This window comes from Podarcis cretensis (genome assembly GCF_951804945.1).
Source record: "Podarcis cretensis genome assembly, chromosome: 11".
NCBI lineage: Eukaryota > Metazoa > Chordata > Lepidosauria > Squamata > Lacertidae > Podarcis > Podarcis cretensis.
The window spans coordinates 53,291,965-53,316,486 of NC_137180.1; the positions used below are offsets into that span (position 1 = coordinate 53,291,965).

The following is a 24,522-nucleotide window of genomic DNA, read 5'->3' on the forward strand; positions in this document are numbered from 1 at the left end:
CAAAGATAGCAACCCTCCACAATGGTCTGACTTGGGATAAGACTGCTTCCTTTGTTCGTATAAGACTGTCCATTCTGACAATGCTGAAAAGGCAGAGAGACAATGTGGATTCTGTTTCTTCTGCCTGCCTGAGAACCCCAAACCATCCAGAAGTTAATGGACACCAACTACCATCAGGAGAGGCAGCCCAATATATTTTGCTGCCTGAAACAAAGAACAAGATGGCGCTCCCCCATTCCATGAACAGAAGCCAGCTGGATTTGCACATCAGTCCCAGACAGCATGGTCAAAAACCAGAGATGATGAGTTGGCATCCAATATTATCCTGAGGGCCACAGGTTCTCCACCCATGGCTGCCAACATCAACCTTTTGGTGGGTGGTACAAACTTCCAAGTGCTGCCTACAGGTCACATAGCCAGAAAGATGGAATCATGCGCTTCCAAGTATTTGAGAACAGAATTAGAAAATTAGACTGCACATAGGAAAATTTCGACAATTGGATTACTCTTTCTGGGACCGAGGAGCTCATTTTAAAAAACAAAAATCTCCCACTCTGTGTTTTTAACTCAGCTGTTGTTGGTTTATTTTTAAAAACAAAAATAAAACATTTTTTTATTAGCAGATTTTTAAAAACGCAGTTCAACCCCTAGGCAACCTGCTAATACTTAATTGTTTATAGCTAGAGATGCTGGACGAAGTATGGAAGCACATCATCAAGATTTTCTATACATTTTCTATACACTTGTAAAAAGTTTCCAGATCTGAGCATATAGCTTCAGATCAGCTCTCTCGTTATTTCACAACAGCAACTTACTGGGTGTTCTTGTTTTTTCCTCTCCATTTTGACTGAGGGACTTGGAGGTGTTTCTTCATGCAGTTCAAATCCTGAGTTATCCATTTCAAGCGAAGTAGAATTTTGCATGCACCAAAAGTGAAATCCGAAGTTACCTTGGATTTGTGGCCTGAACTTCAGTAGCAGAAGAAAGCATCTGTTTTCCTTAGGATATACACACGGTAATGGACAACTTGAGGAACAGGTTGCAATTCAGGATATCCCCTTTCTTAAACCAAACTTTCTTTACCAGGAAGGCTGTCACCATGACTAATGTTCTTCTAATTTCGGTCATAACACTATTCAGTTCCTCAGCATCATATGAACCAAGCAATGTAATATGCCAGTGAGAAAGTGTGTGTGTATATATATATATATACAAGAGTTGAGAGCGAGCCTGATTAATTTGTGTGATTTCAGGTACTATTTTATTTATTCATCTAATAAAATATATACCTCAGGTTACAGACGCTTCAGGTTACAGACTCAGGATGAGAACAGAAATTGCGTGGCAGCAGCAGAGGTCCCATTAGCTAAAGTGGTACCTCAGGTTAAGAACAGCTTCAGGTTAAGAACGGACATCCGGAATGAATTACACTCTTAACCCGAGGTACCATAGTAAACTCAAAGCGGTTTACAAAAAGATGAGAACAAGAAAATATTGGGAGGAGAAAATAGGATACTTTAAAACTTACAAAAATTTAAGATACTAAAGCAGATTAAAATTCACATCACCATTTCTAAGCTTCTGGCTTATTTAATTTGAATGTGTGTGTCTATATAACAAATAAAAACATGTCAAAAATTAGGAACTGGTTTGTTTCAGTTACACACTTTCAAATCCATTCCTTCCTTCTGGTTTACATTGTAGCTAATGCAACTTAACTGACGCTCATGAATCCTCATTTTATGTTAATGGGGCAAAGGGTGTTTCCCACGATTACCATAGGAGGGGGTCCATGCTACTGGTCTGGTCCGTTTTGGTCACATTGAAGGAAACACCCCTGGGGATGTCCACACATTGATGTTGAAACCTACACTAACAAAACCAGCATGTGACCAGCTGCAGGAATGTGGGCTGAGCACAAGATCCTGATTCCTGAGCATATGCGCATGCTTGCTGAAATCAAGCTTATCTTGATTCTGGCGTCAGCCTAACTGGACCTGTAGCTTTTGTGAAATTGTATGCTCTATCAAACCAATGAAGATTTGGTAATATGCTAACCAGACTGAACTGAGTAACCATCTTTTAGCCAAGCAATCAACTGAAAATTATTTCACTTGATTGACAGTCCTCATTTAAAGTGAGATGGGTGGAAAAGTACATGTACAGGATGAGGGAAACCCTGCAGAAAAATGTCCTGAGACACTAAAAAAGGTAAAGGTAATGGACCCCTGACAGTTAAGTCCAATCGCAGATGACTCTGGGGTTGCGGCACTCATGTTGCTTTACAGGCCGAGGGAGCCAGCGTTTGTCCGCAGTTTTTCCAGGTCATGTGGCCAGCATGACTAAGCTGCTTCTGGTGCAACGGAACACCGAAACCAGAGCAACACACGGAAACACTGTTTACCTTCCCGCCAGAGTGGTACCTATTTATCTACTTGCACTTTTTGGCATGCTTTCAAACTGCTAGCTTGGCAGGAGCTGGGACTGAGCAACAGCAGCTCACCCTGTCACGGGGATTTGAACCGCCGGATGGGGGGAACCCTGCAGAAAAATGTCCCTAGACACTAATGGCCTTTAAATACAGTAGGGAATGCTGCGGACAGGAACCCAGACAGAAGATTTCTGTTGACACATGGAAACCTCACACTATGCTGCCTGTGGACTGGATCATTGCTTTATGAGTTAGTTTAGTTAATTTGGAACAAGGATTTCCACAAATAAAACAAAGAAGATGTCTGCTGCCGTGAATTCCTGATAATTCAGAATTTGAATAGCACTAACAATATTTCTGCTTAGACACAGCCTGCATTCCAAATTCATTGCAGAGGGGGAGGTGAAGCAGGGGCACTCCACTGACTATCCTGAGAAACTAGCTCCAGCTGGGTCCCAGCTCCCTCTGCTGCCAACAGCCATTCCATCAGGCTGCTGAAGAGGGAGGGATAGGAATGAAGCCCACACTATCAGTTCTGCTGAGAGGCGAACTCCATTCAGCTACTCCTCACCCTGAACAGTTTCCATTCCCGTTAGTCACTGTAAGAACTTTTAAGTAACTTTAAGAACTGGTGCCAGTTTTTCTCTGCCCTCCTCATCCCGTTTTCCTTTTGTATCATGGATTTTAGATTGCAAACCTGGAGACAGCAACTGTCTGGGGTTTGCTGAATTTATGTAAATCACTATACGAACCTTTCTGGCTGAAGGCCAAGGTAAAAATATTTGGATATATAAATTATATAATCAATATGCTGGCTATGGAAATTAAGACAAAAGGAACTCGCTGCATGTTAATTATATTCCCTGCAGATTTTGTGGAAAAACCTTCTCCCCTTGCCTAGTGCTCTATTGGATCAGAGAAAGGATCCATTAATGCAACATACCAGGAAGGCTTCTAAGCCAAGCCTGGTGGTGGATAAGCAAAACTTTTATTTAGCATGTTGAACATCTTATCCATGTGTCTTGTTTTCTCAAAGCCCGCCCACCACAGATTTGAAAAGCACACAAAATATTGTTCAGCTGATGCTCAGGTGTCTCATCCAACTTAAGGACGATTCATATACTACTTCAGAATATCAAAGAGCAGGGTTTTTTTTGTTTTGCTTTATAAACAGGCAACTCAAACTGGTTTCCAAAAACAGCACACACGTTTTTTGCTCCCTCTTCACCTCTTGGCTGCAGCCCCAAACACAACCTGCAACCCACAGTATCCATCACCCAAGTATCTCAAATGTTAGATGAAGAATGTCCTTTATTCATGAGACCAAGAGCTAGAAATTTAGGAATCAAAATTTCAGCACAGGCAAAACTCCACAAGCCCAACAGACCAAGTTCACGATGGTAGACCCTCAGTTAGACAGCAGAACAGGCATGCTTAGGGTTGCACTGAAAGAGAGGCTGAACATTGTTTATTCAAGACTAAGGATTAGGGATGGTAACATTAGCTGAAAATATAGCCAAGTGTCTGGCACCAGCAGCATCAATCTTTATATATTTAAAAAAATTTATTCCAACAGTCTTGGAGCAACAAATGATATTCCAACCTATGTGGGAAAAGGCACTTTTAAAGGTATTTGAGTCGCTTCATATGGCTATACTTTGTGAGAACTTACATTTTTAACTGCCCTCATTCTCAAGAACAAGAGCTATAATACACATTTCTATGAAAACTCCTGGATTTCACCATAGTTCCCCAAGCCTATAGCATAGCACTTCCAGACAGAAAGCGGGAGACATCACAGCTTGACTATTATGGTTTCCCAGAATGTGCCATCCTAGAAACCTCCGGTATATTTTTTTACTATGCTGAAATTTAATCTTATGATGCCAAGCATGATTAGAAATGAAAGGAAAGCAGCTTGTATTCTGAAGATCACCCTCCCACCTGTGTAAACAGAGTGAATCGACAAACAAAAAGCAATTTCTGCAATAAGGCTGTTGCGACGTTCTCGTTTGATGATCTTGATTTCCTGCGTTCCCAATGTTAGCTTTGATAGCCTGTGGGTGACACTTAATCCTTTGGACCTTGTCTCTGTTGTGCTGGAGAACAGTGAAACCTGAGAATTCAAGCAAGGTTTTAGAGCTGGCTTCCCCCAAGCAACTCATGCTGCACGGAACGCAGGGGGCTTGCAAAGGCTTGGTATGGCGTAAAGCATGGATGAAGCCAGTTGCCTGTGGGAGTGGAGAAGAAGAGGGAGCCCCAAATTCAACTCAGTGCCACCAGCCCATTCAATGTGCTTGTGCAAGTTTTTGAAAAGTCAAAAAATTTTCAATAGAGAACATCCACCAAACCACAGTTCAGCTGAAGTAGAGCACACGCTCTAGTCTGATAAGTATTTATCCCACGAATGTCCAGGTCTTGATTAAGAGACTGCCCTAGGAATTCCCCCCAGTTCACAGATTTATGACAATGTATGCTTCATGTCTTGATAACTGTTTTTTGGTTATTCTTCGCCACTTGTATCATCAACCAGACCTTTAAGTCGAGATAAATGATGTAAAGCCCTATAGACAAAGCAAAACAGATAAATGAGCATCAATCTCTGTGCATGGTAGTGTTATATAATAATAATAATAATAATAATAATAATAATAATAATAACAACAACAATAATTTATTTATACCCCACCCATCTGGCTGAGTTTCCCCAGCCACTATGGGCGGCTCCCAATCGAGTGTTAAAACAATACAGCATTAAATATTAAAAACTTCCCTAAACAGGGCTTCCTTCAGATGTCTTTTAAAGATAAGATAGCTGCTTATTTCCTTCACATCTGAAGGGAGGGCGTTCCACAGGGTGGGCGCCACTACTGAGAAGGCCCTCTGTCTGGTTCCCTGTAACCTCACTTCTCGCACTGAGGGAACCACCAGAAGGCCCTCGGCGCTGGCTCTCAGTGTCCGGGCTGAATGATGGGGGTGGAGACGCTCCTTCAGGCATACAGGACCGAGGCTGTTCTTCCTTTGGTTTCTCAGAGCACATCAGATCAGCCCATTAACAATGTGTTGAACCAAGGCTTTAGTGATCTGCTGGCTCTCTTTTAATGCATAGGATCCCTGCTATATCAGCCCAAAAGATCCGTCTACCAAAGCATCCTGATTTTGGCGGTGGCCAGATGCCTCCAGAAAACCTATAAGAAGGCCATGATAGACCTAATTTGAAGCCCCCAAACTTCAATGCATTTCTTTTACTCCGCAATGGAGTAAGTTAAGGCTATATGAGTGGGCTACACTTTCAGATAAGCTTGCTTTCAACCTGTTACATTATACCATACCCAACCCAGATTTAACAATATGGCTCAGAAATAAATAGTTAGTGCACAGCATGATCCAGAAAATAAGGAAGCCGATGGATGGATGTAAGAAAAAGTCCCAGCTCACAACTTTAAAATTCTCTAAGCAGGCAGCCCTGTTGCAGCTCGTAAGAGCTGTGACAAAGGCTCAAGCCTGAAGAAACCCAGTTTTCCTTTATTTTCCTTCCTCATGAAGATGGTGCAGGTGGGGAAGAAAAAACCATGCAAACAGGCTTCCAGTTCCTGTCCCACCCCATGGCGATGGCTCTCTCAACATCGGAGAGAGGCATAGGCTGAAAAATGGGGGTGGAAGGGTTAAACAATCCCCTATAAGCTTCTTGGGGTACAGGAGGTATTGGCAACCAGTCATCACCTCAATTGCCCCCGCACAGATCATCATTGAGACAGGTGGAGGTGATGGGTACTATGCACTTACAGCCTGATGTGAACCCCACCCCCAAATCACCATTAGATGCAGAGGTTCTTCTTATAACTGGGTTTTAAATGGCATTAAGGTGCGCATCGGAAGAAATGGACATAATAACTGAGAAACAATCAGCTGCATGCAACTGAGGTGTGAAATCAGGAGAAAATTCTATCGTGTGCTGGAGGTGGATGCAGGAGAGAGGGGCTCTCTGATATTTTATGGAAGTTTTTACACTTATGATTTGGCAACCCTCTCCTAATATCAAATTTTACATGTGAGGATGGCTCGATGTACGATGTCACACTGAGATTTAAAAGAAGATGTAAAGCTGAGTGCGACTTGAAAGGAGTAAAGAGGGGGAGAGCCTGGTTGCTTTGTTTGGAAGGGTGTCACTGGGAGGTAGAGCCTACCCCCTCCCCCCCCCCCAAAAAAAGACTGAAAGAAATCATAGAGATGTTGAGATATAACCTTTAAAAAAGAAAGAAAAAAGAAAAATGGTATAGTAGCAGTGAAAGGAAAGCAGTGAGGGCTTTTGGGATGTTGGAATAGGAATGGCACCGCCTTTCCGCTCCCTTCCCAGTAGGAGGAAGATATGGGGAATGTCTAGAACTTGTTGATTAGTTTCCAGTGGAAGGAAGGGATCTGCTGTGGTTGATTTGGAACTGCTTGAGTATTATGGGAAGGAGCTGAGCCTGTTTAACCTTGAAGTTGCAGCTCCGCCCCAACCAGGCTGGAATACAAAAGCAGTGGGAGTAAGGAGAAAGCCCCAGATGCCACAGGAAAATGGAAAACATCAGCAAGGCATATAAGGCCAAGAAACTAACAACTGATTTTTGGATGTGGCACATGCAGGATGAAAAAGAAAAAGCTATGGTTCCTCACTTGAAGCTCTTATTTTGGAAGTTGAATAATATAGTAACACGAATAGAAATCATTAAGCTGTTAATTATGTGATAATTTTGAAAAATGGAACGTAATAGAAATAAATAAGAATATGACATGCAGCAATATTAGATCATAAGGATTCATCAAGAATGATGCATGGGAGCCCTCTTAACAAAATTGTATTAATTTGGAACTAATTTGTGTAATTGGGTTTGGGGCCAAGACTTAGGTCTGGGGATCTTAGCCTGCTTACCTCTGAAGTGATTTTACAGGGATGATATCATGATCATGCAGTTTAAATTCCACATCTTCATCTAAAAAAGTCTGAAAAAGAAGCAAGGTTTGCTTTAGCAGCATTGCTCAAGGGCACATTTCTTTCTGAACATCCTTTCTTTCTCTCTTGGGAGGTACAGAGAAAAAGTTTAAAATTTCCTTATGAATAAGCAAATAAGCACAACTGTTTTATCAGAATATAAGCAGAATCCCAAGCAATATACTGAACACAGGTCCCTCCATCGGAATGTTCGTTATCCAAAAGCAAATAATTATACCCAAACGTCACTAAACAAATGGCTGATTCAGATAACTTCAAACAGCCAGAGTTTGTCCACTTCCTTTCTTGTGTTTTGCTGGTCAGTGGCAGCCATTTTAGGCAGAAACCATGGACGGAGGAAGAGAAATCAGACAAATCAGGAAACAGGTGAGATAAGACATATCAGTTTTCCCTTTGTTTGGCTTTTGCCGATTGGCTGCAGAAGTTTCAGGCAGAAATCAGGGAGGGAGGGAAATCAGAGATACCACGGATTAGAAATGCTCCCATAGGAATTAATGGAAAGCATTAGCTTGTTATGCAAACACGTGCCTAGCGAACTATTTTCTGGGAATGTAATGTATTCAGAATGAGGGGCCCGCTAGTATATGCCATCACTGGCACAGCACATAAAAATTAGGTATACGTTTTAAAAGAAAAATACAGTATCAGCCTTGCCGTTGTTTTGGGCTTCCCATAGGCTTCTGGTTGGCCACTGTGAGAGCAGGATGTCTAACTGGATGGACCACGGGCCTGAACCAACAGGGCTTTTCCTATCTTTTTACTTAAAACATGCTGCAGTGTTGGTGAAATGTAGTTGCTAACACTGTGAGCCAGGAAGTCCCCTGGCTCAAATCACACCTTGGCAGCAGCAGCAGCACAAACAATGAAAACAGAAAGGAGGGGAACAGCTTCAAGCTAGTTACATGTACTTGGGCTTATGTATTCATTCAAGGTTCTTTAATCCTGCCTTTCCTACAATTTGTGGCTCGAGGCGGCAAACAACCTGTATATAAGCCATTGTGCAAAATAGCACATCCTTTTTAATTGTAAAGCCGTAACAGAAACAATTCAGCAGCAAATATTAACAGTTACAGAAGGAACGGGAGTTGTGCCAAAAGCTGGATTTTGAGAAGTAAGCTGGTGCTGGTGTTTGGAAGCAGCAATTAATTTTGAGTGAGTTATTTTAACAGGTGCTCCAATTAAAAGACACAGGAAGACCTTCTCTCATCAAAATGTACTGGGCAATCTTCAGATAAGAAATTGCTGCTTTCAAACTCCAGCTTGTGGCCTGCCCCCCTTGTCCCCCCCCCCCAAAAAAAAAAACTTATTTTGGCCATGAACTTACTTGGTGCCTTAGTGCTCACCCATAATAACAAACCCCCTCTTACTTCAAATTTCTCATTAAATCCAAACTTTTCTGCTTTTATACAATCTCCGTGCTCCATAAAGTCTAGGATTAAGCAACTGAAGCAACATGGTTTTTTTGTCCCATTTTATCCCTGCTACACTTTCCGCACCTTTCTCTGAATCATATTTTAGACTGTATACGCTTCAGGGCAGATACTTGGATTCTTATATTTCGTAAAGTGCCACTGAAGATAATGATAATACCAGCCTACTTAAACAGTTGTTGCCAAGAATAAATGAAATAGTGTATGTGAAGGATGATGAGCACTTATACAAATACTTATAGCAATATTTCTATTATCTAACTGCTTGGCTCAGGCAAGTAGCATCAAGGGCCACTGTTTAAACTCCCCAGGTTCATGTTTACAGGCACAATGGTAGGTTTTTGTGTATGCTTTTAAAAAATAAAAATAAAATAAAGCTCACATGCAATGGCACTGTATATAGCATTTTTTGCATGCCAAGTGCTTTACAATCCTTCTCAGTCATTTAGCAGATCAAGTTTTGCCCTACTGTTCTCCATCTCCATCAAAACAGGATCAGCAGTCACCTAAGAGGCTTTGTACGCTAAACATTTCTGCATGTGGTTTTATTTCCAGGTCATTTTGAACTTAGATAGTTATGCCTCAATTTTTCAGCCAGTCTTTTCAAGAGAGGGGGTAAAAATATAGAAAATAATTAAACATCAAAGGGGAGTCTCATTCAAAATGGAAGAATTTACTTTCTTCAATTCCTCTTTTTGTCCAGCAGTTTTGTTCTGGTTAAAGCTGTGCTGAACTGCTTGAAGATTAAACAGCATTAGCTTCAAAGCTTCCACGGGACCATGATGATTCCCTCCAGAGAATGTGTCCTCCTGGAAATAAAGAAATATATTGTAATCAAAGGACATTGAACTCAATATAGCAGCTGAAAAAGTTATCCTCCCCTGTGAAGTTCAGGATTGTGATTTAAGTGGCAATTTTCCACCTTAGCTCCAGATCTATATTAAAAGGATTTCATAAGTTTCTGTAGGAATGTGCTTGGGAGGGCTGTTTTTCCATTTTAGTACTATATGTTATATGTTAAAGGTAAAGGACCCCTGGACGGCACACTCCATTGTCTCTCGAGACAGATGAATGCCAATAATGCTCTTCACTCAAGCTTCACTTTTAACCTACCTGCCCAACGTTCTTTAAGCAATCTTCCAAAAATTCATTAACAATGCCTGCTTTGGGGTTTTGCGGAAAGGTCTCCTCCTCACAACACACAGGTACTGGAGTTTTCCTGTAGACAGATATCTGGAGCTTAATGTCTTGTCTGAAATAGTTTTTCATTCTCAAAAAATATTTTAGCATAGCTGTATACAAACCAGTGGGAGACTTTTTCAGTCAAAAACAGTCCTGAAAATCAGATAGTATAACAACATTGGTATCAATGAGTATTAATATTCTGTGGGTGTTATGATTTGGTGATGTTTCTGTTTCTGTAAGCAGAGTTAAATGGCTGATTTTTTTAAAAAAATACACTTAACAAAACAGCTTTTCCATAGCATAGATGTTGTTTATTGATTAAAGCTCGGCTTTTAATACCATCCTCCCTGACATTCTTATTAAAAAGCTGAAGGATCTGGACCTTTCTTCTACCATCTGTGACTGGATTAAAGACTTTTTAAGGGATTGGACTCAAACAGTGAGGATTGGGACTGTTACACCTACCTCCCTGAAGCTTAGCACTGGCACCCCACAGGGATGTGTGCTAAGTCCCTACCTGTACTCATTGTACACATATGACTGCATATCATCTGATCCATCCACAGTAATTATCAAGTTTGCAGATGATACTACTATAATGGGCATAATTGCAGGCAGAGATGAAAGAGTGTACAGGGGGGAGGTTCAATAAGTATCTACATGGTGCTTAGAGAATAACTTGAACCCAAATATTAGTAAGACAAAAGTGATAGAAAGATAAACTTTATTTGCATTAGCCAATGGCCATAGCAACATAAAACAAGCAAGATATACAATTAAAAAGACAAAAGAGATGGTGTTGGACTTCCAGAGGAAGAGAGGGGAACCTGCCCCGTTGTATATTGGGGGGGGGGGCTGTGTGGAGAGAGTCTCCTCCTTTAAATTCCGGGGAGTTTACCTTAGTGAGGAGCTCACTTGGAAAATCAACATAACTTAGGTGCTCAGAAAGGCCCAACAAAGACTCCATTTCCTCAGGGTCTTGCGAAAGAATAATGATAAACAACAGCTGATGAACACCTTTTACCAGTCCACAATAGAAAGTGTCCTCTCATATTGTATCACAGTGTGGTATGCTGGCCTGACAGCCATGGACAGAAAGTCTCTACAGAGGGTGGTGAATACAGCACATGATATCATGGGCTGTCCCTTGAGTCCACTAGATGACATCGCAAGGGATCACTGCCTTAGGGGAGTGAGAAAATTTCTCAGGGATGACTCACACCCCGGCCATCACCTCTTTAATCTTCTACCCTCAGACAGGAGATATAGAAGTATAATCAGCCATACCAACAGGCTAAAAATAGCTTCTATCTATGGGCTGTTAGGCTCCTGAACGAAAAATAACACAGCAAAATTGACTTGCAAGGTGGTGTGTTGTTTGATAAGAGATTGAGTGTTTTGGGGGGGGGGGAGGGAAGCTTGTTTAATTTCATTGTACACAGGTTGACAATAAAGGTATTATTATTATTATTATTATTATTATTATTCCTTTATAAGCAGCTCTCTGAAAATTCTCAAGCATACTGCAAGTGCAACTTCCCTTTTCTCCATTTATTTCAAACCAATCCTTGAAAATCCTGACCACAGTTCCCTCTCAAGAGGCATAAGCCAGAAACATGGCTGGTGTCCTTCTCGCACTTTCAAAAGCGTGGCTAAGAGTAATTGAAAATATAGACCATGCCAACTATAATCCTAACCCATCAGAACCAGATCACGGGCATCATGCCAGCTGGAAGAAAGGAAAGCAGTGCCACTTGCAATTAGCCAGGTTCCCATAGCAATAACTCAGCAGCTCTCTTTAGTACAGTCGTACCTTGGTATGTTTCAGCTCCCGAACGATCAAAACCCAGAAGTGAGTGTTCTGGTTTTCAAACTTTTTTGGAGAAGCCGAACACCTGACGGGGCTTCTGCGGCTTCCGATTGGCTTCAGGAGCTTCCTGCAGCCAATCAGAAGCTGCACTTTGATTTCCGAACATTTTGGAAGTCGAATGGACTTCCAGAACAGATTCCGTTCGACTTCCAAAGTACGACTGTACTAGGATCCAGGGTCATATGAGAAAACTGAATGATGGGAGACTGAGGACGAACAAAAGGAAGCATTACTTCTTCACACACTGCATCATTAATTTATGGAATTTGCTGCCACCGGATATCAAGACTGCCACTAACCCTGATGGCAACAGACAAATTCATGAAGGTTATGTCTACCAATGGCAACTAGTCATGACACCTTTTTACTATCTCCAGTGTCTGAGGCAATAAGTGTCTGAATCAGTGTTAGAAATCCCCCAGGCTCCAGGCACATTTTGCGACTGGCGTGGGTCCAATTGTGACCACATGGAGATCTCTGGATGCCAGGTTGGCAACTGACATCTCCATTTGGCTAGCCCTCCAGCCTGCTTAAGCAGGTAAAAAGAACTATTTATTGCATTTATATCCCACCTTTTCCTCCAAGGAGTACATGGTTCACCTCCCTTCTCAGTTAGTCCCTACAAGGACCCTGTGAGGTAGGTTAAGAGACTCTGACTGGCTCACGGTCATCCAGTGAGCTTCATGACTGAGTGGGGATTTGAACTCTGCTCTCCCAGGTCCTAGTGTAACACTCTAACCAGTGCACCCTACTGGCTTCCTAGAATAGTTCTGCTATGGGGCAGCTCTATAAATTAAATAGGTAAATAAATATGAGAAAAGCAAAATGTTACTTAAGAGAATGATCTGGAATATTTTCCTTGAAGCTTGAATTTATTTTATTCTGGATTATTTTATGTTTTAATGTGTTGTAAACAGCTTTGCCCCTTCATGGATCACTGCCTTGCCGTGGCGAAGGGGCCTGAATAACTCAGAGAAGCTATGAGCTATACCGTGCAGGGCCACCCAAGATGGACAGGTCATAGTGGAGAGTTTTGACCAAACGTGATCCACCTGGAGGAGGAACCGGCAAGCCACTCCAGTATCCCTGCCAAGAAAACTCCATGGACAAAGGCAACAGGCATATAAAAGTTATGACGCTGGAAGATGAGCCCCTCAGGTCGGAAGGCATCCAACAAGCTACTGAGGAAGAGCGGAGGACAAGTACAAGTAGATCCAGAGCTGATGAAGTGGCTGGGCCAAAACCGAAAGGACGCTCAGTTGCGGATATGCCTGGAAGTGAAAGGAAAGTCCAATGCTGTAAAGAAAAATATTGCATAGGAACCTGGAATGTAAGAACCATGAACCTTGGTAAGTTGGATGTGGTCAAAAATGAGATGGCAAGAATAAATATTGACATCCTGGGCATCAGTGAACTAAAATGGACGGGAATGGGCGAATTCAGTTCAGATGACCATCATATCTACTACTGTGGGCAAGAATTCCGTAAAAGAAATGGAGTGGCCCTCATAGTCAACAAAAGAGTGGCAAAAGCTGTACTGGGATGCAATCTCAAAAATGATAGAATGATCTCGATACGAACCCAAGGCAGACCTTTTAACATCACAGTAATCCAAGTTTATGCACCAACCACTGGTGCTGAAGAAACTGAAATTGACCAATTCTATGAAGACTTACAACACCTTATAGAAATGACACCAAAGAAGGATGTTCTTCTCATTATAGGGGATTGGAATGCTAAAGTAGGGAGTCAAGAGATAAAAGGAACAACTGGCAAGTTTGGCCTTGGAATTCAAAATGAAGCAGGGCAAAGGCTAATAGAGTTCTGGCAAGAGAACAAGCTGGTCATCACAAACACTCTTTTCCAACAACACAAGAGACGACTCTACACATGGACATCACCAGATGGGCAGCATCGAAATCAGATTGATTATATTCTCTGTAGCCAAAGATGGAGAAGCTCTATACAGTCAGCAAAAACAAGACCTGGAGCTGACTGTGGCTCAGATCATCAGCTTCTTATAGCAAAATTCAAGCTTAAACTGAAGAAAGTAGGAAAAACCACTGGGCCGGTAAGATACAACCTAAGTCAAATCCCTTATGAACACACAGTGGAAGTGAGGAACAGGTTTAAGGATTTAGCTTTGCTGGACAGAGTGCCTGAAGAACTATGGATGGAGGCTCGTAACATTATACAGGAGGCAGCAACTAAAACCATCCCAATGAAAAGGAAAGGCAAGAAAGCAAAGTGGCTGTCCAATGAGGCCTTACAAATAGCGGGGGAGAGAAGGCAAGCAAAATGCGAGGGAGATAGTGAAAGATACAGGAAATTGAATACAGATTTCCAAAAAATAGCAAGGAGAGACAAGAAGGCCTTCTTAAACGAGCAATGCAAAGAAATAGAGGAAAACAATAGAATGGGAAAAACCAGAGATCTGTTCAAGAAAATTGGAGATATGAAAGGAACATTTCGTACAAATTACAGATAGGTAGCCGTGTTGGTCTGCCATAGTCAAAACAAAAAATTCCTTCCAGTAGCACCTTAAAGACCAACTAAGTTAGTTCTATGTATGAGCTTTCGTGTGCATGCACACTTCTTCAGAACTTGCCATAGTTTGCTGTGGTCGACACTGAAGAAGTGTGCATGCACACGAAAGCTCATACATAGAACTAACTTAGTTGGTCTTTAAGGTGCTACTGGAAGGAATTTTTTATTTCGTACAAAGATTACCATAATAAAAGACAAAAGTGCAAAGGACCTAACAGAAGCAGAAGACATCAAGAAAAGGTGGCAAAAATACACAGAGGAATTATACCAGAAAGAAATGGATGTCTCGTACACCCCAGGTAGTGTGGTTGCTGACCTTGAGCTAGACATCCTGGAGAGTGAAGTCAAGTGGGCCTTAGAAAGCACTGCTAATAACAAGGCCAGTGGAAGTGATGATATTCCAGCTGAACTATTTAAAATTTTAAACAATGATGCTGTCAAGGTGCTACACTCAATATGCCAGCAAATTTGGAAAACTCAGCAGTGGCCAGAGGATTGGAGAAGATCTGTCTACATCCCAATCCCAAAGAAGGGCAGTGCCAAAGAATGCTCCAACTACCACACAATTGCACTCATTTCACACGCTAGCAAGGTTATGCTTAAAATTCTACAAGGCAGGCTTAAGCAGTATGTGGACCAAGAACTCCCAGAAGTGCAAGCTGGATTTCGAAGTGGTAGAGGAACCAGAGACCAAATTGCAAACATGCGCTGGATTATGGAGAAAGCTAGAGAGTTCCAGAAAGACATCTACTTCTGCTTCATTGATTATGCAAAAGCCTTTGACTGTGTCGACCACAGCAAACTATGGCAAGTTCTTAAAGAAATGGGAGTGCCTGATCACCTCATCTGTCTCCTGAGAAATCTCTATGTGGGACAAGAAGCTACAGTTAGAACTGGATATGGAACAACTGATTGGTTCAAAATTGGGAAAGGAGTAAGGCAAGACTGTATATTGTCTCCCTGGTTATTTAACTTATATGCAGAATTCATCATGCGAAAGGCTGGACTGGATGAATCCCAAGCCGGAATTAAGATCGCCGGAAGAAATATCAACAACCTCAGATATGCAGATGACACAACCTTGATGGCAGAAAGTGAGGAGGAACTAAAGAACCTTTTAATGAGGGTGAAAGAGGAGAGCACAAAACATCAACATCAAAAAAACGAAGATCATGGCTACTGGTCCCATCAGCTCCTGGCAAACAGAGGGGGAAGAAATGGAGGCAGAGAGAGATTTTACTTTCTTGGGCTCCATGATCACTGCAGATGGTGACAGCAGTAACGAAATTAAAAGACACCTGCTTCTTGGGAGGAAATGACAAACCTAGACAGCATCTTAAAAAGCAGAGACATCACCTTGCCAACAAAGGTCCATATAGTTAAAGCCATGGTATTCCCAGTAGTGATGTATGGAAGTGAGAGCTGGACTATCAAGAAGGCTGATCACCGAAGAATTGATGCTTTTGAATTATGGTGCTGGAGGAGACTCTTGAGAGTCCCATGGACTGCAAGAAGATCAAACGTATCCATTCTGAAGGAAATCAGCCCTGAGTGCTCACTGGAAGGACAGATCCTGAAGCTGAGGCTCCAATACTTTGGCCACTTCATGAGAAGACACCCTGGAAAAGACCCTGATGTTGGGCAAGATGGAGGGCACAAGGAGAAGGGGACGACAGAGGACGAGATGGTTGGACAGTGTTCTCGAAGCTACAAACATGAGCCTGACCAAACTGCGGGAGGCAGTGGAAGACAGAAGTGCCTGGCGTGCTCTGGTCCATGGGGTCACGAAGAGTCGGACACGACTAAACGACTAAACAACAACAAAAAGCTTTGAGATTTTTTCCCTTTAAAATAAAAGTGGTTTAGAAATGAAATTAGTAATACTTTTTTTTAAAAAAAAATCACAGCTGAAAAGGCACCTAGACATTCCATTGTGGCTACCATAACCCAGATTTAAGGTTCCATTTGGCGATCAGCTTAGATATTTGAGTTTCTAACACTGGTCTGAATATGGGCTTCCTGTAGGCATTTAGTCACTGTGGGAAACTGGATGCCAGGCTAGATGGGCCACTAGCCTGATCCAGCACTTATATGTCTTTTGAAAAATACCGGGAGTTCATTGCAGAAAACTGTCCCTATGTACTTCCCATGCTCAGGCCGGTTGGAGGTCTGCTGTACAAACTAAGATGGTGCAGTAACCATACTCTTGAACGTTAAACTGATATATCCCTGCTATGTTTTCATAACAAAGCTATGTGTATGTCTTGTTTACTCACAAACCAATAGGAACATTATCCCATGATCTTTCGGCTTCTAACACATCCACTGTACAAGGGCTGCCATCATTTTTCAGCGCATTCGTTAATTCGTCAGCAGAAGTCTCCTGGGTCCCTCTTGTCTTCTGAAGTATTAGATCAGTACCCTCATCTGAAATCATTTATTGAAAATAGCAATTAAATGCAAGTCACCTTGAATTCACATCTGGTGTATACAGTTGTACCTTGGTTGGCAAACCCAGAAGTGAGTGTTCTGGTTTGCGAGCGTTCTTTGGAACCTGAACATCCATTTCGGCTGTTGGCATTGTTTTGGGGGCCAATCAGCCAATCGGAAGCCACACCTTGATTTGCGAATGTTTTGGAAGTCCAATGGACTTCCGGAACGGATTCCATTCATCAACCAAGGTATGACCAAGGTATGACTATACGTATCTAAAGTTATAACAGTTTTGTGTTGAGAAGATCTGCTACAATAAAAAGTAGTATACTATGTTAAAGTAAGGGCACAGTCCATTCATAACTATGTCTCTTCAGGAATAAGTCATTTTGATTTAAATGGGGCTTACAAGGAAGCAGGGTTAGGCGTGTGTGAAATGTTATCCTCATTTGGCAGACAGAGACAAACACTGGGTAAGAGAGAGAAAATGTAAACAGCAGGACCAAAGGCCATGAAATAAGTGGAATCCAGTAGGCCTTTGACAGTTATGCAAATGACAAATGTATACAAGATCAGGACTGTGACCATTCATAACATCAGTAATTAGTGAGACTGCTGTTATGAATGGTCACTGTTCTTATCTTAGGTCAAATGTATAGAAGATAAGAACAGTGATCATTGGCAACAGCAGCCATGCTAATTACTGCTGTCATGAATGGCCGCTGTTTTTGTATGCATTTGACAGTGGCACAAAAATGTCACAGACCTCAACACCCCGAATGGCGTTATGAATATACTTAAGAGGCCTTTTTCAATTAGACTGACCCATCTAATTGACAAAGTGAGTCTAGCCACAGCCAATTAGAAAATACTGGCTGTTCCTCCAATTTCAGAATGGCATGTCAGAATTTGCAACGTTTCTCTTACTGACTTATACTGTATCATGCTTTCTGTAATAAAAATCAAACTCTGGGCAGCTTACAGATAAAAGTTATAGATCAAATAATATTTAAAGTACTCCCAACAATAAAATAATTTATTACAGAATATTTCATTATGAAAAACAAGCTAAAACCATGCAGTTTCCCAAGTTTTTAAATAATGCATAGGTTTTATTAGTTTCTATCATAATCTCTGCTGCTGTTTTAAGTTCTGATTATTTCTAACCACAGTAAGTCCAAACCACCATTTAGAGATCCACTTAAAATCATGGTTTTAAATTGTGGTTTGGTGTTAACTATGGTTAGTGAAAACACAGCTTCACCATATGCTAACTATGGTTAACTCAGATATTATAATGGAAGTCAGGGAGGAGTAGGTGAGCTTACACTACTGACACCCAACCACAGCTAGGGATTGGGCAGTATTGTTTCTGAATCAGGCCAATGGGTATAAGGTAGCAGAAAGTTGTTTTACTCTCTATGAAAACATGTAAGAAACAGTCTGGATTCATGATCACCACATGCTTCAAAAACCTGTTGACCACCAAATGAAGTGCACCTGTGAGTTACCTGTAATTGAATGTCTGTGTTTTAAGCCCTGAGGTGTGAAATAGGCACTTGGAATATCATAGTGGCAGTTTCTCTGAACTTCATGCTCATGTTGTTGGTCCATCAAATTGTTATGTCCAGAACGTCCAGGATGGTTTGACCTTTCCACATCATTTTGACTCCTCATCAGTGTCTTGCTATTTTCCAAAAATGTGGTACCGTCCTCTCCACCTGGTGCCCAGGTAAAACTTTCTTTGCTTGACTCCGGCAAGAGATTATGACTCTTCAGCCAGACTGGATACTTGAAACTGGGAATGCTGCTTATCCCTGAAACACTTAGGTCAGATTTCTGGCTTGTAAGCCACCTTGGATAGTTCGTATGAAATACAGACTCTGAGTTGTCTTCTTCCATGAGGTGGTCCTTCACAGAATGCCCAGAGTCATATCTCTGAAATCTGTGTTGTGTGTACACATTTCTGCTAGAGTGTTGATATGGAGGGGAACTTGGATTTTCAGGAAAATTCGATACTTTTTCATTGCCAAAGGATGAAGCCTGATGAGCACAGGAAGCAGATGCTGTCAACGACTTCCTGTTCTGGTTGATACTTTGAGGCACAGGTCTTAAGGCAGCAGCATGGATAAAAGGTAAAGAACCATCTGCAGGGAATGCTAAAAGATCATCGGTAGTGAGACTAAGCATATCTGCATCATAGGCATTCTTTCTCCTCAGATGGGGCACAACTGACCCTAATATGGCTTGCTGCTCAAATTTCTCCAAAGCTGAAAAACAAGAAGTAAGAGAGAGAGAGAGAGAGAGATGTCACATTAAAAAACTGTAAAAAACAACAACCAGCAACATAAACTCATTTAAAAGATGTTAGGTAAAGTAAAGGGACCCCTGACCATTAGGTCCAGTCATGGCCGACTCTGGGGTTGCGGCCTCATCTTGCTTTATTGGCCGAGGGAGCCGGCTTACAGCTTCCAGGTCATGTGGCCAACATGACTAAGCTGCTTCTGGTGAACCAGAGCCACACACAGAAACGCCGTTTACCTTCCCGCCGGAGCATTACCTATTTATCTACTTGCACTTTGACGTGCTTTGGAACTGCTAGGTTGGCAGGAGCAGGGACCGAGAAATGGGAGCTCATCCCCATCGCGGGGATTCGAACCGCCGACCTTCTGATCGGCAAGTCCTAGGCTCTGTGGTTTAACCCATAGCACCACCCACGTCCCTGCTAAAAGATGTTAGAAAGGTTCAATTTTACTAGAAATATATTAAGGTTGCTCAATGAACTCTGTGGGAATTGCTTATGAGAAGACACAGTGCAAATAACTGCACACAAGAGTGATCTACTTGCAAGAGTAACGTAATGTCCATTAAAATTCTCACGGAAGTTGGAACGGCTGCTTCTTTGAGGGGTGCAGCCAGCAAATGCAGGTATCTTTGCTCATAGAAACAGCCACTTCCTATGAAAATGCTTAATCAGACATATTACTCATGTGCAACAAAACTGTTCACTGTTTGTATGATCAGTTCTTCACTAACATTAACTAAAAGCCACATGCCCAAAACTTTCAGGCTACAATTCTGTTGTCACTTCCTCCTCTCCCACCTGAAAGATCATGCAAATCCAGCTGATAGCTGTCCTGGGACTGTAGAGCAGAAGGCAAGAAAACACTGGCTTCTGCCTCCAGTGATGTGGCTGAGGGGCACTGGGACGCTGCCTCCCTGGTATAATATCAAGGCAAGCGAGAGACCAATCTGGTCCCATCCATCACCACAGAAGGAGCAGCTGCAGAGAGCTTGCTTCCTTCTCCTTGCCTGAAAGCATGTAGCTCTTGAATTGCAGAAACAAGGGGAAAGTCCAATCTGACCAACAAGTAACTGGTATTCAAGCAAGAGCACCAGCAAGGGAAAATCAACCTGGCCTGGCCTGGATATAAATGCCCACTTTGTTCTACTCTTGAAGAACTGAGCACCCTCTTCTACCTTTTCCATCCACTCCCCCTTTTTAGTGTCTCTCTCTTTTTAGCTTGTAAGTCTAATGATGACAGCCCCTCTCTTTTATTACTGATGACAGCCACTTTAAAAGGCAATAATTGTATGAAAAGCAGTATAAAAATACACCCATTGCTTAAACCAAAACACTTAAGTTGGTCTTAACTAGTTACATCATCTGCTAAATTATTCGCATCATCTAACATGAATGTATAAAAGAAATGACTAGTAGCTGCTATAACAGAAATATGACCCCTTTCTTAAGCAATGTTATGAAGTTATTAATGTTATTACAATGTCTCTCATTTGTGGAGTGTTATATTTCACTTTAACCCTATATACAAACTTGCCACTTATCTCTCACTGGAAGCCGCCTAAGCATCACAAGATAGGAAATACAAATAAGATCAAAATTATGTAAGCTAAGCAATAAGAAATGTGCATCAGCTGCCACTCTCCAGTGACCCTTAACAGGGACCAAGGTTTTGCCTGACACATTCTACACAAATGAAATAACACTCACATACCATATTTGCACTTGAGACTGTCCTCCGAGGACCTTAGGTCTTTGTGAGTACTCTGTCTAATGCAGATTTTTCCAGGTCTTACTTCTGGCGACGCAAGGCTGAGATTGAAATCTTCAATATAGGCCTCCAATGCTTGAGATGCAGACCTATAGAGCCTGTCATTGTACTGAATTGAACTGTGGGATTTCAAGGAGCAACTACTATTGCTAAGGCTACAATCTGCCAGAAGACAAGAAACAGTTGATTCCGGAGAGTAGACGCTGCCTTTTTTAATCAAGCAAGCCATTACACATTTCACCAAATTGGATTCCTGGAACCGCTAGACATGTTTCTGAAAAATGACAGCAAGTGAGAAAACCAGTGAGTCAGCCATGCTGAGAATTAATAAATGTCGTGGATTCAGAAGCCAGACCTGTTGCCGGACCGACTCTCTGTTACAAAGCCTGTTTGAAAGTGTGACATGAAGGCGGACAACATTAATCCCACCATATGGGAATCCCTTGCAGGATCATAGTGCCTGGAGACAGACAGCCAGGTTGTGTATCCACAGCAGTGACCAGAGGACCAATGAGTGCAGAGAGAAGAAAACCATGGTGCATCTGCAGCAGCAGGACAGGATACTTTCATCTGCCCCTGCTGCAGCAAATCATGACTTTCCTGTATCGGTCGTTACAGACACAGCAGATGCTGCAAGCTTGACCTTACCTGCAAAGGCACACTCCTCCATTGTCTCCCGAGACAAACAGACGCTGAAAACATGTTTTGGTTTCTTACAAGCTGGGCACTCTGAACTCAATGTTTGTTGTTGGAGAACAAACATTGACACCTGGCTTGAGAGCAGTACATGTGAAAAAGGATCTATGAGTCTTGGTTGACCACAAACTTGACATGAGCCAACAGTGTGAAGCGGCAGCTAAAAAAGCCAATGCAATTCTGGGCTGCATCAATAGGAGTATAGCATCTAGATCACGGGTGTCAAACACAAGGCCCGTGGGCCAAATCCGGCCCGCGAGACCTCGTCATGTGGCCCGTGTAGCCGCCGTTCTCGCTGCTGTTCTCGCCCGTCCAGTGCACCATCGCCTGGTTGTGCGCCGTCTCGCCTTTCGGCACGAAGGAGGTGATGAGCAGAGAGGCCGCCTCCGGAGGTCCTCCGCTGGCGCGACCCCGCAGGCTGCCTGCCTCATCCCGCGGGCTGCCGCGTCTCTGGCGGCTGCTCCGGCGGGCGTGCCGCCCAGGAGGTGCCCAGCGCAAGCAGCAGCAGCAAGCGGAACGGAGATGCCCGGCCGGACGCTCCTCCGCGCACCCCGGCAGCCTCTGCTAGCGCCATGCTCGGCCTCCGCTGCGCCGCCGGGCAGGGATGCAAGTCTGGCAGGCGAGGCGCGGAGGCGGAGGACGGGAGGGAGCAAGCCGAGATGGAGGTGGGAGCGCGGCGTGGACGGGCGGCGTGGGAAACAACGTGCCAGCAGGGCTTCCACGCCCAGGCAAGGCGCAGCGCCGCCCTCTGCCGGTGGGCCCCACCGAGCCCCGGAGCCCGGCCGGCCGGCTTCCCCGACAGCTGCTGGCAGCAAGGCTGCAGCAGGCGCGCCGGAGTAAGTGGACGGGAGCCCGGCGCCTGCGCAAGCGAACGTCCCCCTCAGCCTCGGCTTGCCACGGAGGGCAAGGGGAGGCAGCTGCCTCAGGCAGCAGGATCCACAAGGGCAGCTCGGCCCGTCGTGGAAATGTGCTTCCTCCACCAGCGCCAGATTTGGGGCCGTGCGGGCACCTCACCCGCCCCGAGCCAAGGGAGCACAAAATAATGATAACGATGCCTATTTATTCTATTGGGGGGGGGCACCAAATTTTGTCCTCACTCAGGGTGGTTGCCATATTACCAAAGTCCGCCCCTGCCCCCCCTCAATGGGATTCGAAATCCAGGAATTTGAAATCCAATAAATTCCTAGGAGTGCCCCTGTCCCTACCGAGTAAGCCCCTCAGCCCCTAAAAGTAGATGATACCAACTTTTCAACATTGTGATAGTGATGTTGTGATACGGTAGCAATATATTGCAGTGTTGAAAAGCAGAGGGAGGAGCAAGCAGCATTGGCCCCCGTCAGAAACTGGGGTGCAACCGGCACATCTCCCCCCCACCACCAGCGCCTGGCACAGGGAGGAGGCAGCAACAGGCGGAGAAGGAAGAGAAGGCGCAGACAAGCCCCAGCCACAAAACGCAGTCTGGTTAAAGGTGCCCTTCACCACAGGGGCAGACTTTAGTAATCTTTCATAACAGGGGTGTCAGCCTGAATAAAATATTGAGGGGGGGCAGGTAGGCCCCACCTCACATCACCATCTTCATCATCATCATCATCATCATAATTTATTACTGGTCAAAGACCAGCTCGAACCTCACATAATTTATCACATGCCACACACACCCCATTTAAATTTCAAAGCCCATCAACTTCACGGGTCTCAAATATTTTAGGCCGATACAACCGGCCTGTTCTGCTTCCTGTTGAGTGCGTTCCATTTGTAAATTGAGTCCCCCACTGCTATGGGAAAGCATGCCTTGGTTTAAGAATGCTTTGGTTTAAGAACAGACTTCCGGAACGGATTAGGTTCGTAAACCAAGGTACCACTGTATGCAGAAGGGAGGGAAAAGAGAAGACGCCAGAGAAGGAGAGGAAGGGAAGCCCTTAGGTGTTTTCTGTTGTGTCCCCTTGGATTACCGTGGTTTTAATTTTTCTCCTTTTATTCTTATTCTTTTTGAACTGTATGTAAAAACACAAATAAAAGCAGGCATGGGCTGGACTGAATCAGGTCTTCCTTAATGCGTCACAAGAAGCTTGACTGCTTCTTATAAGAATTTTCCAATAACTATTTTATTTATTACATTTTTTCTTTTTCCCCAATTGGGCCATTGGGTTGTTTTTATTTTTATTATGTATTTTGTGGTTTTATATCGATTTTACTCTGTGAACCGCCCTGAGACCCCCAGGTATAGGGTGGTATATAAATTCAATAAATAATAATAATAATAATAATTTATTTTACTTATTGCATGCAACTATTTTATTTGTTACATTTTTACTTTTCCCCAATAACTGCTTATTTTACTTATTTTATTTCATTTATATACGTGATGCTTTTATCTCCCAAGGAGCTCGGGATGGCGCACGTATTTCTCCTCCTCCCAATGTCACCCTCACAACAGCCCTGTGAGGTAGGCTCTAGAGGCTAAATTTTGGCCTAGCCCTAGTACGGATTCGGAACCCACATCCATCTCCCCGAAATCTCCCTCAATCCTCCTCAGAGGGTCGAAAGCAGACGCTTCTCGCGCGAGGGGCGCAAGATGCGGGCGCGCACGTCTGAACCCGCGACACGCGTGTTTCCGCGGACCGTCGCGCGTCGCCTCACCGCGTGTGAACCCGCCGCCGGGCAATAACGCGTGTCTGGCGACTCCCCGCCCTCTTCGCCCCGAGGGAGAGAGCCGCTTACCCGCTTCGGTCGGCGCCTCCTCCTCTCGCCCGCAAAACGTTTGAAACGGGAAAAAAAAATGCCGCCTCTTCCCAAGATGGCGCCGTTAGCGCTCCACTGCGCATGCTCCATCGCTGCGGCCGGGCGCCACCGCACACGCC

The 24,522-nt window shown here is 43.4% G+C and overlaps 1 protein-coding gene across 1 annotated transcript; it reads right to left on the reverse strand.

Annotated features, from left to right (window-relative positions):
* Positions 1 to 3,400: 3,400 nt before the first annotated feature.
* On the reverse strand, positions 3,401 to 24,521 carry LOC307226268 (lung adenoma susceptibility protein 2). Its single transcript, XM_079994950.1, has 8 exons — positions 24,383 to 24,521; positions 20,909 to 21,239; positions 18,404 to 19,162; positions 16,736 to 16,886; positions 9,971 to 10,076; positions 9,535 to 9,666; positions 7,347 to 7,417; positions 3,401 to 4,995 (listed from the first exon to the last, which is right to left on the reverse strand). The coding sequence occupies exons 2-8, from the start codon at positions 21,192 to 21,194 to the stop codon at positions 4,935 to 4,937; spliced, it is 1,566 nt and encodes a 521-aa protein (XP_079851076.1). The 5' UTR covers positions 21,195 to 21,239; positions 24,383 to 24,521; the 3' UTR covers positions 3,401 to 4,934.
* Position 24,522: the final 1 nt, after the last annotated feature.

Bases quoted from the DNA above. Each gene is read 5' to 3' on its own strand.
- LOC307226268 (XM_079994950.1), bottom strand. From the start codon at position 21,194: ATGGCTTGCTTGATTAAAAAAGGCAGCGTCTACTCTCCGGAATCAACT. The intron at 7,418-9,534 runs GTAAATTCTTCC...CTTCTTTTTCAG, and splicing joins AAAAAGAGGAATTGAAGAAA to ACTTTTTTAGATGAAGATGT. The intron at 4,996-7,346 runs GTAAGCAGGCTA...CTTTGTCTATAG, and splicing joins CCTGTAAAATCACTTCAGAG to GGCTTTACATCATTTATCTC.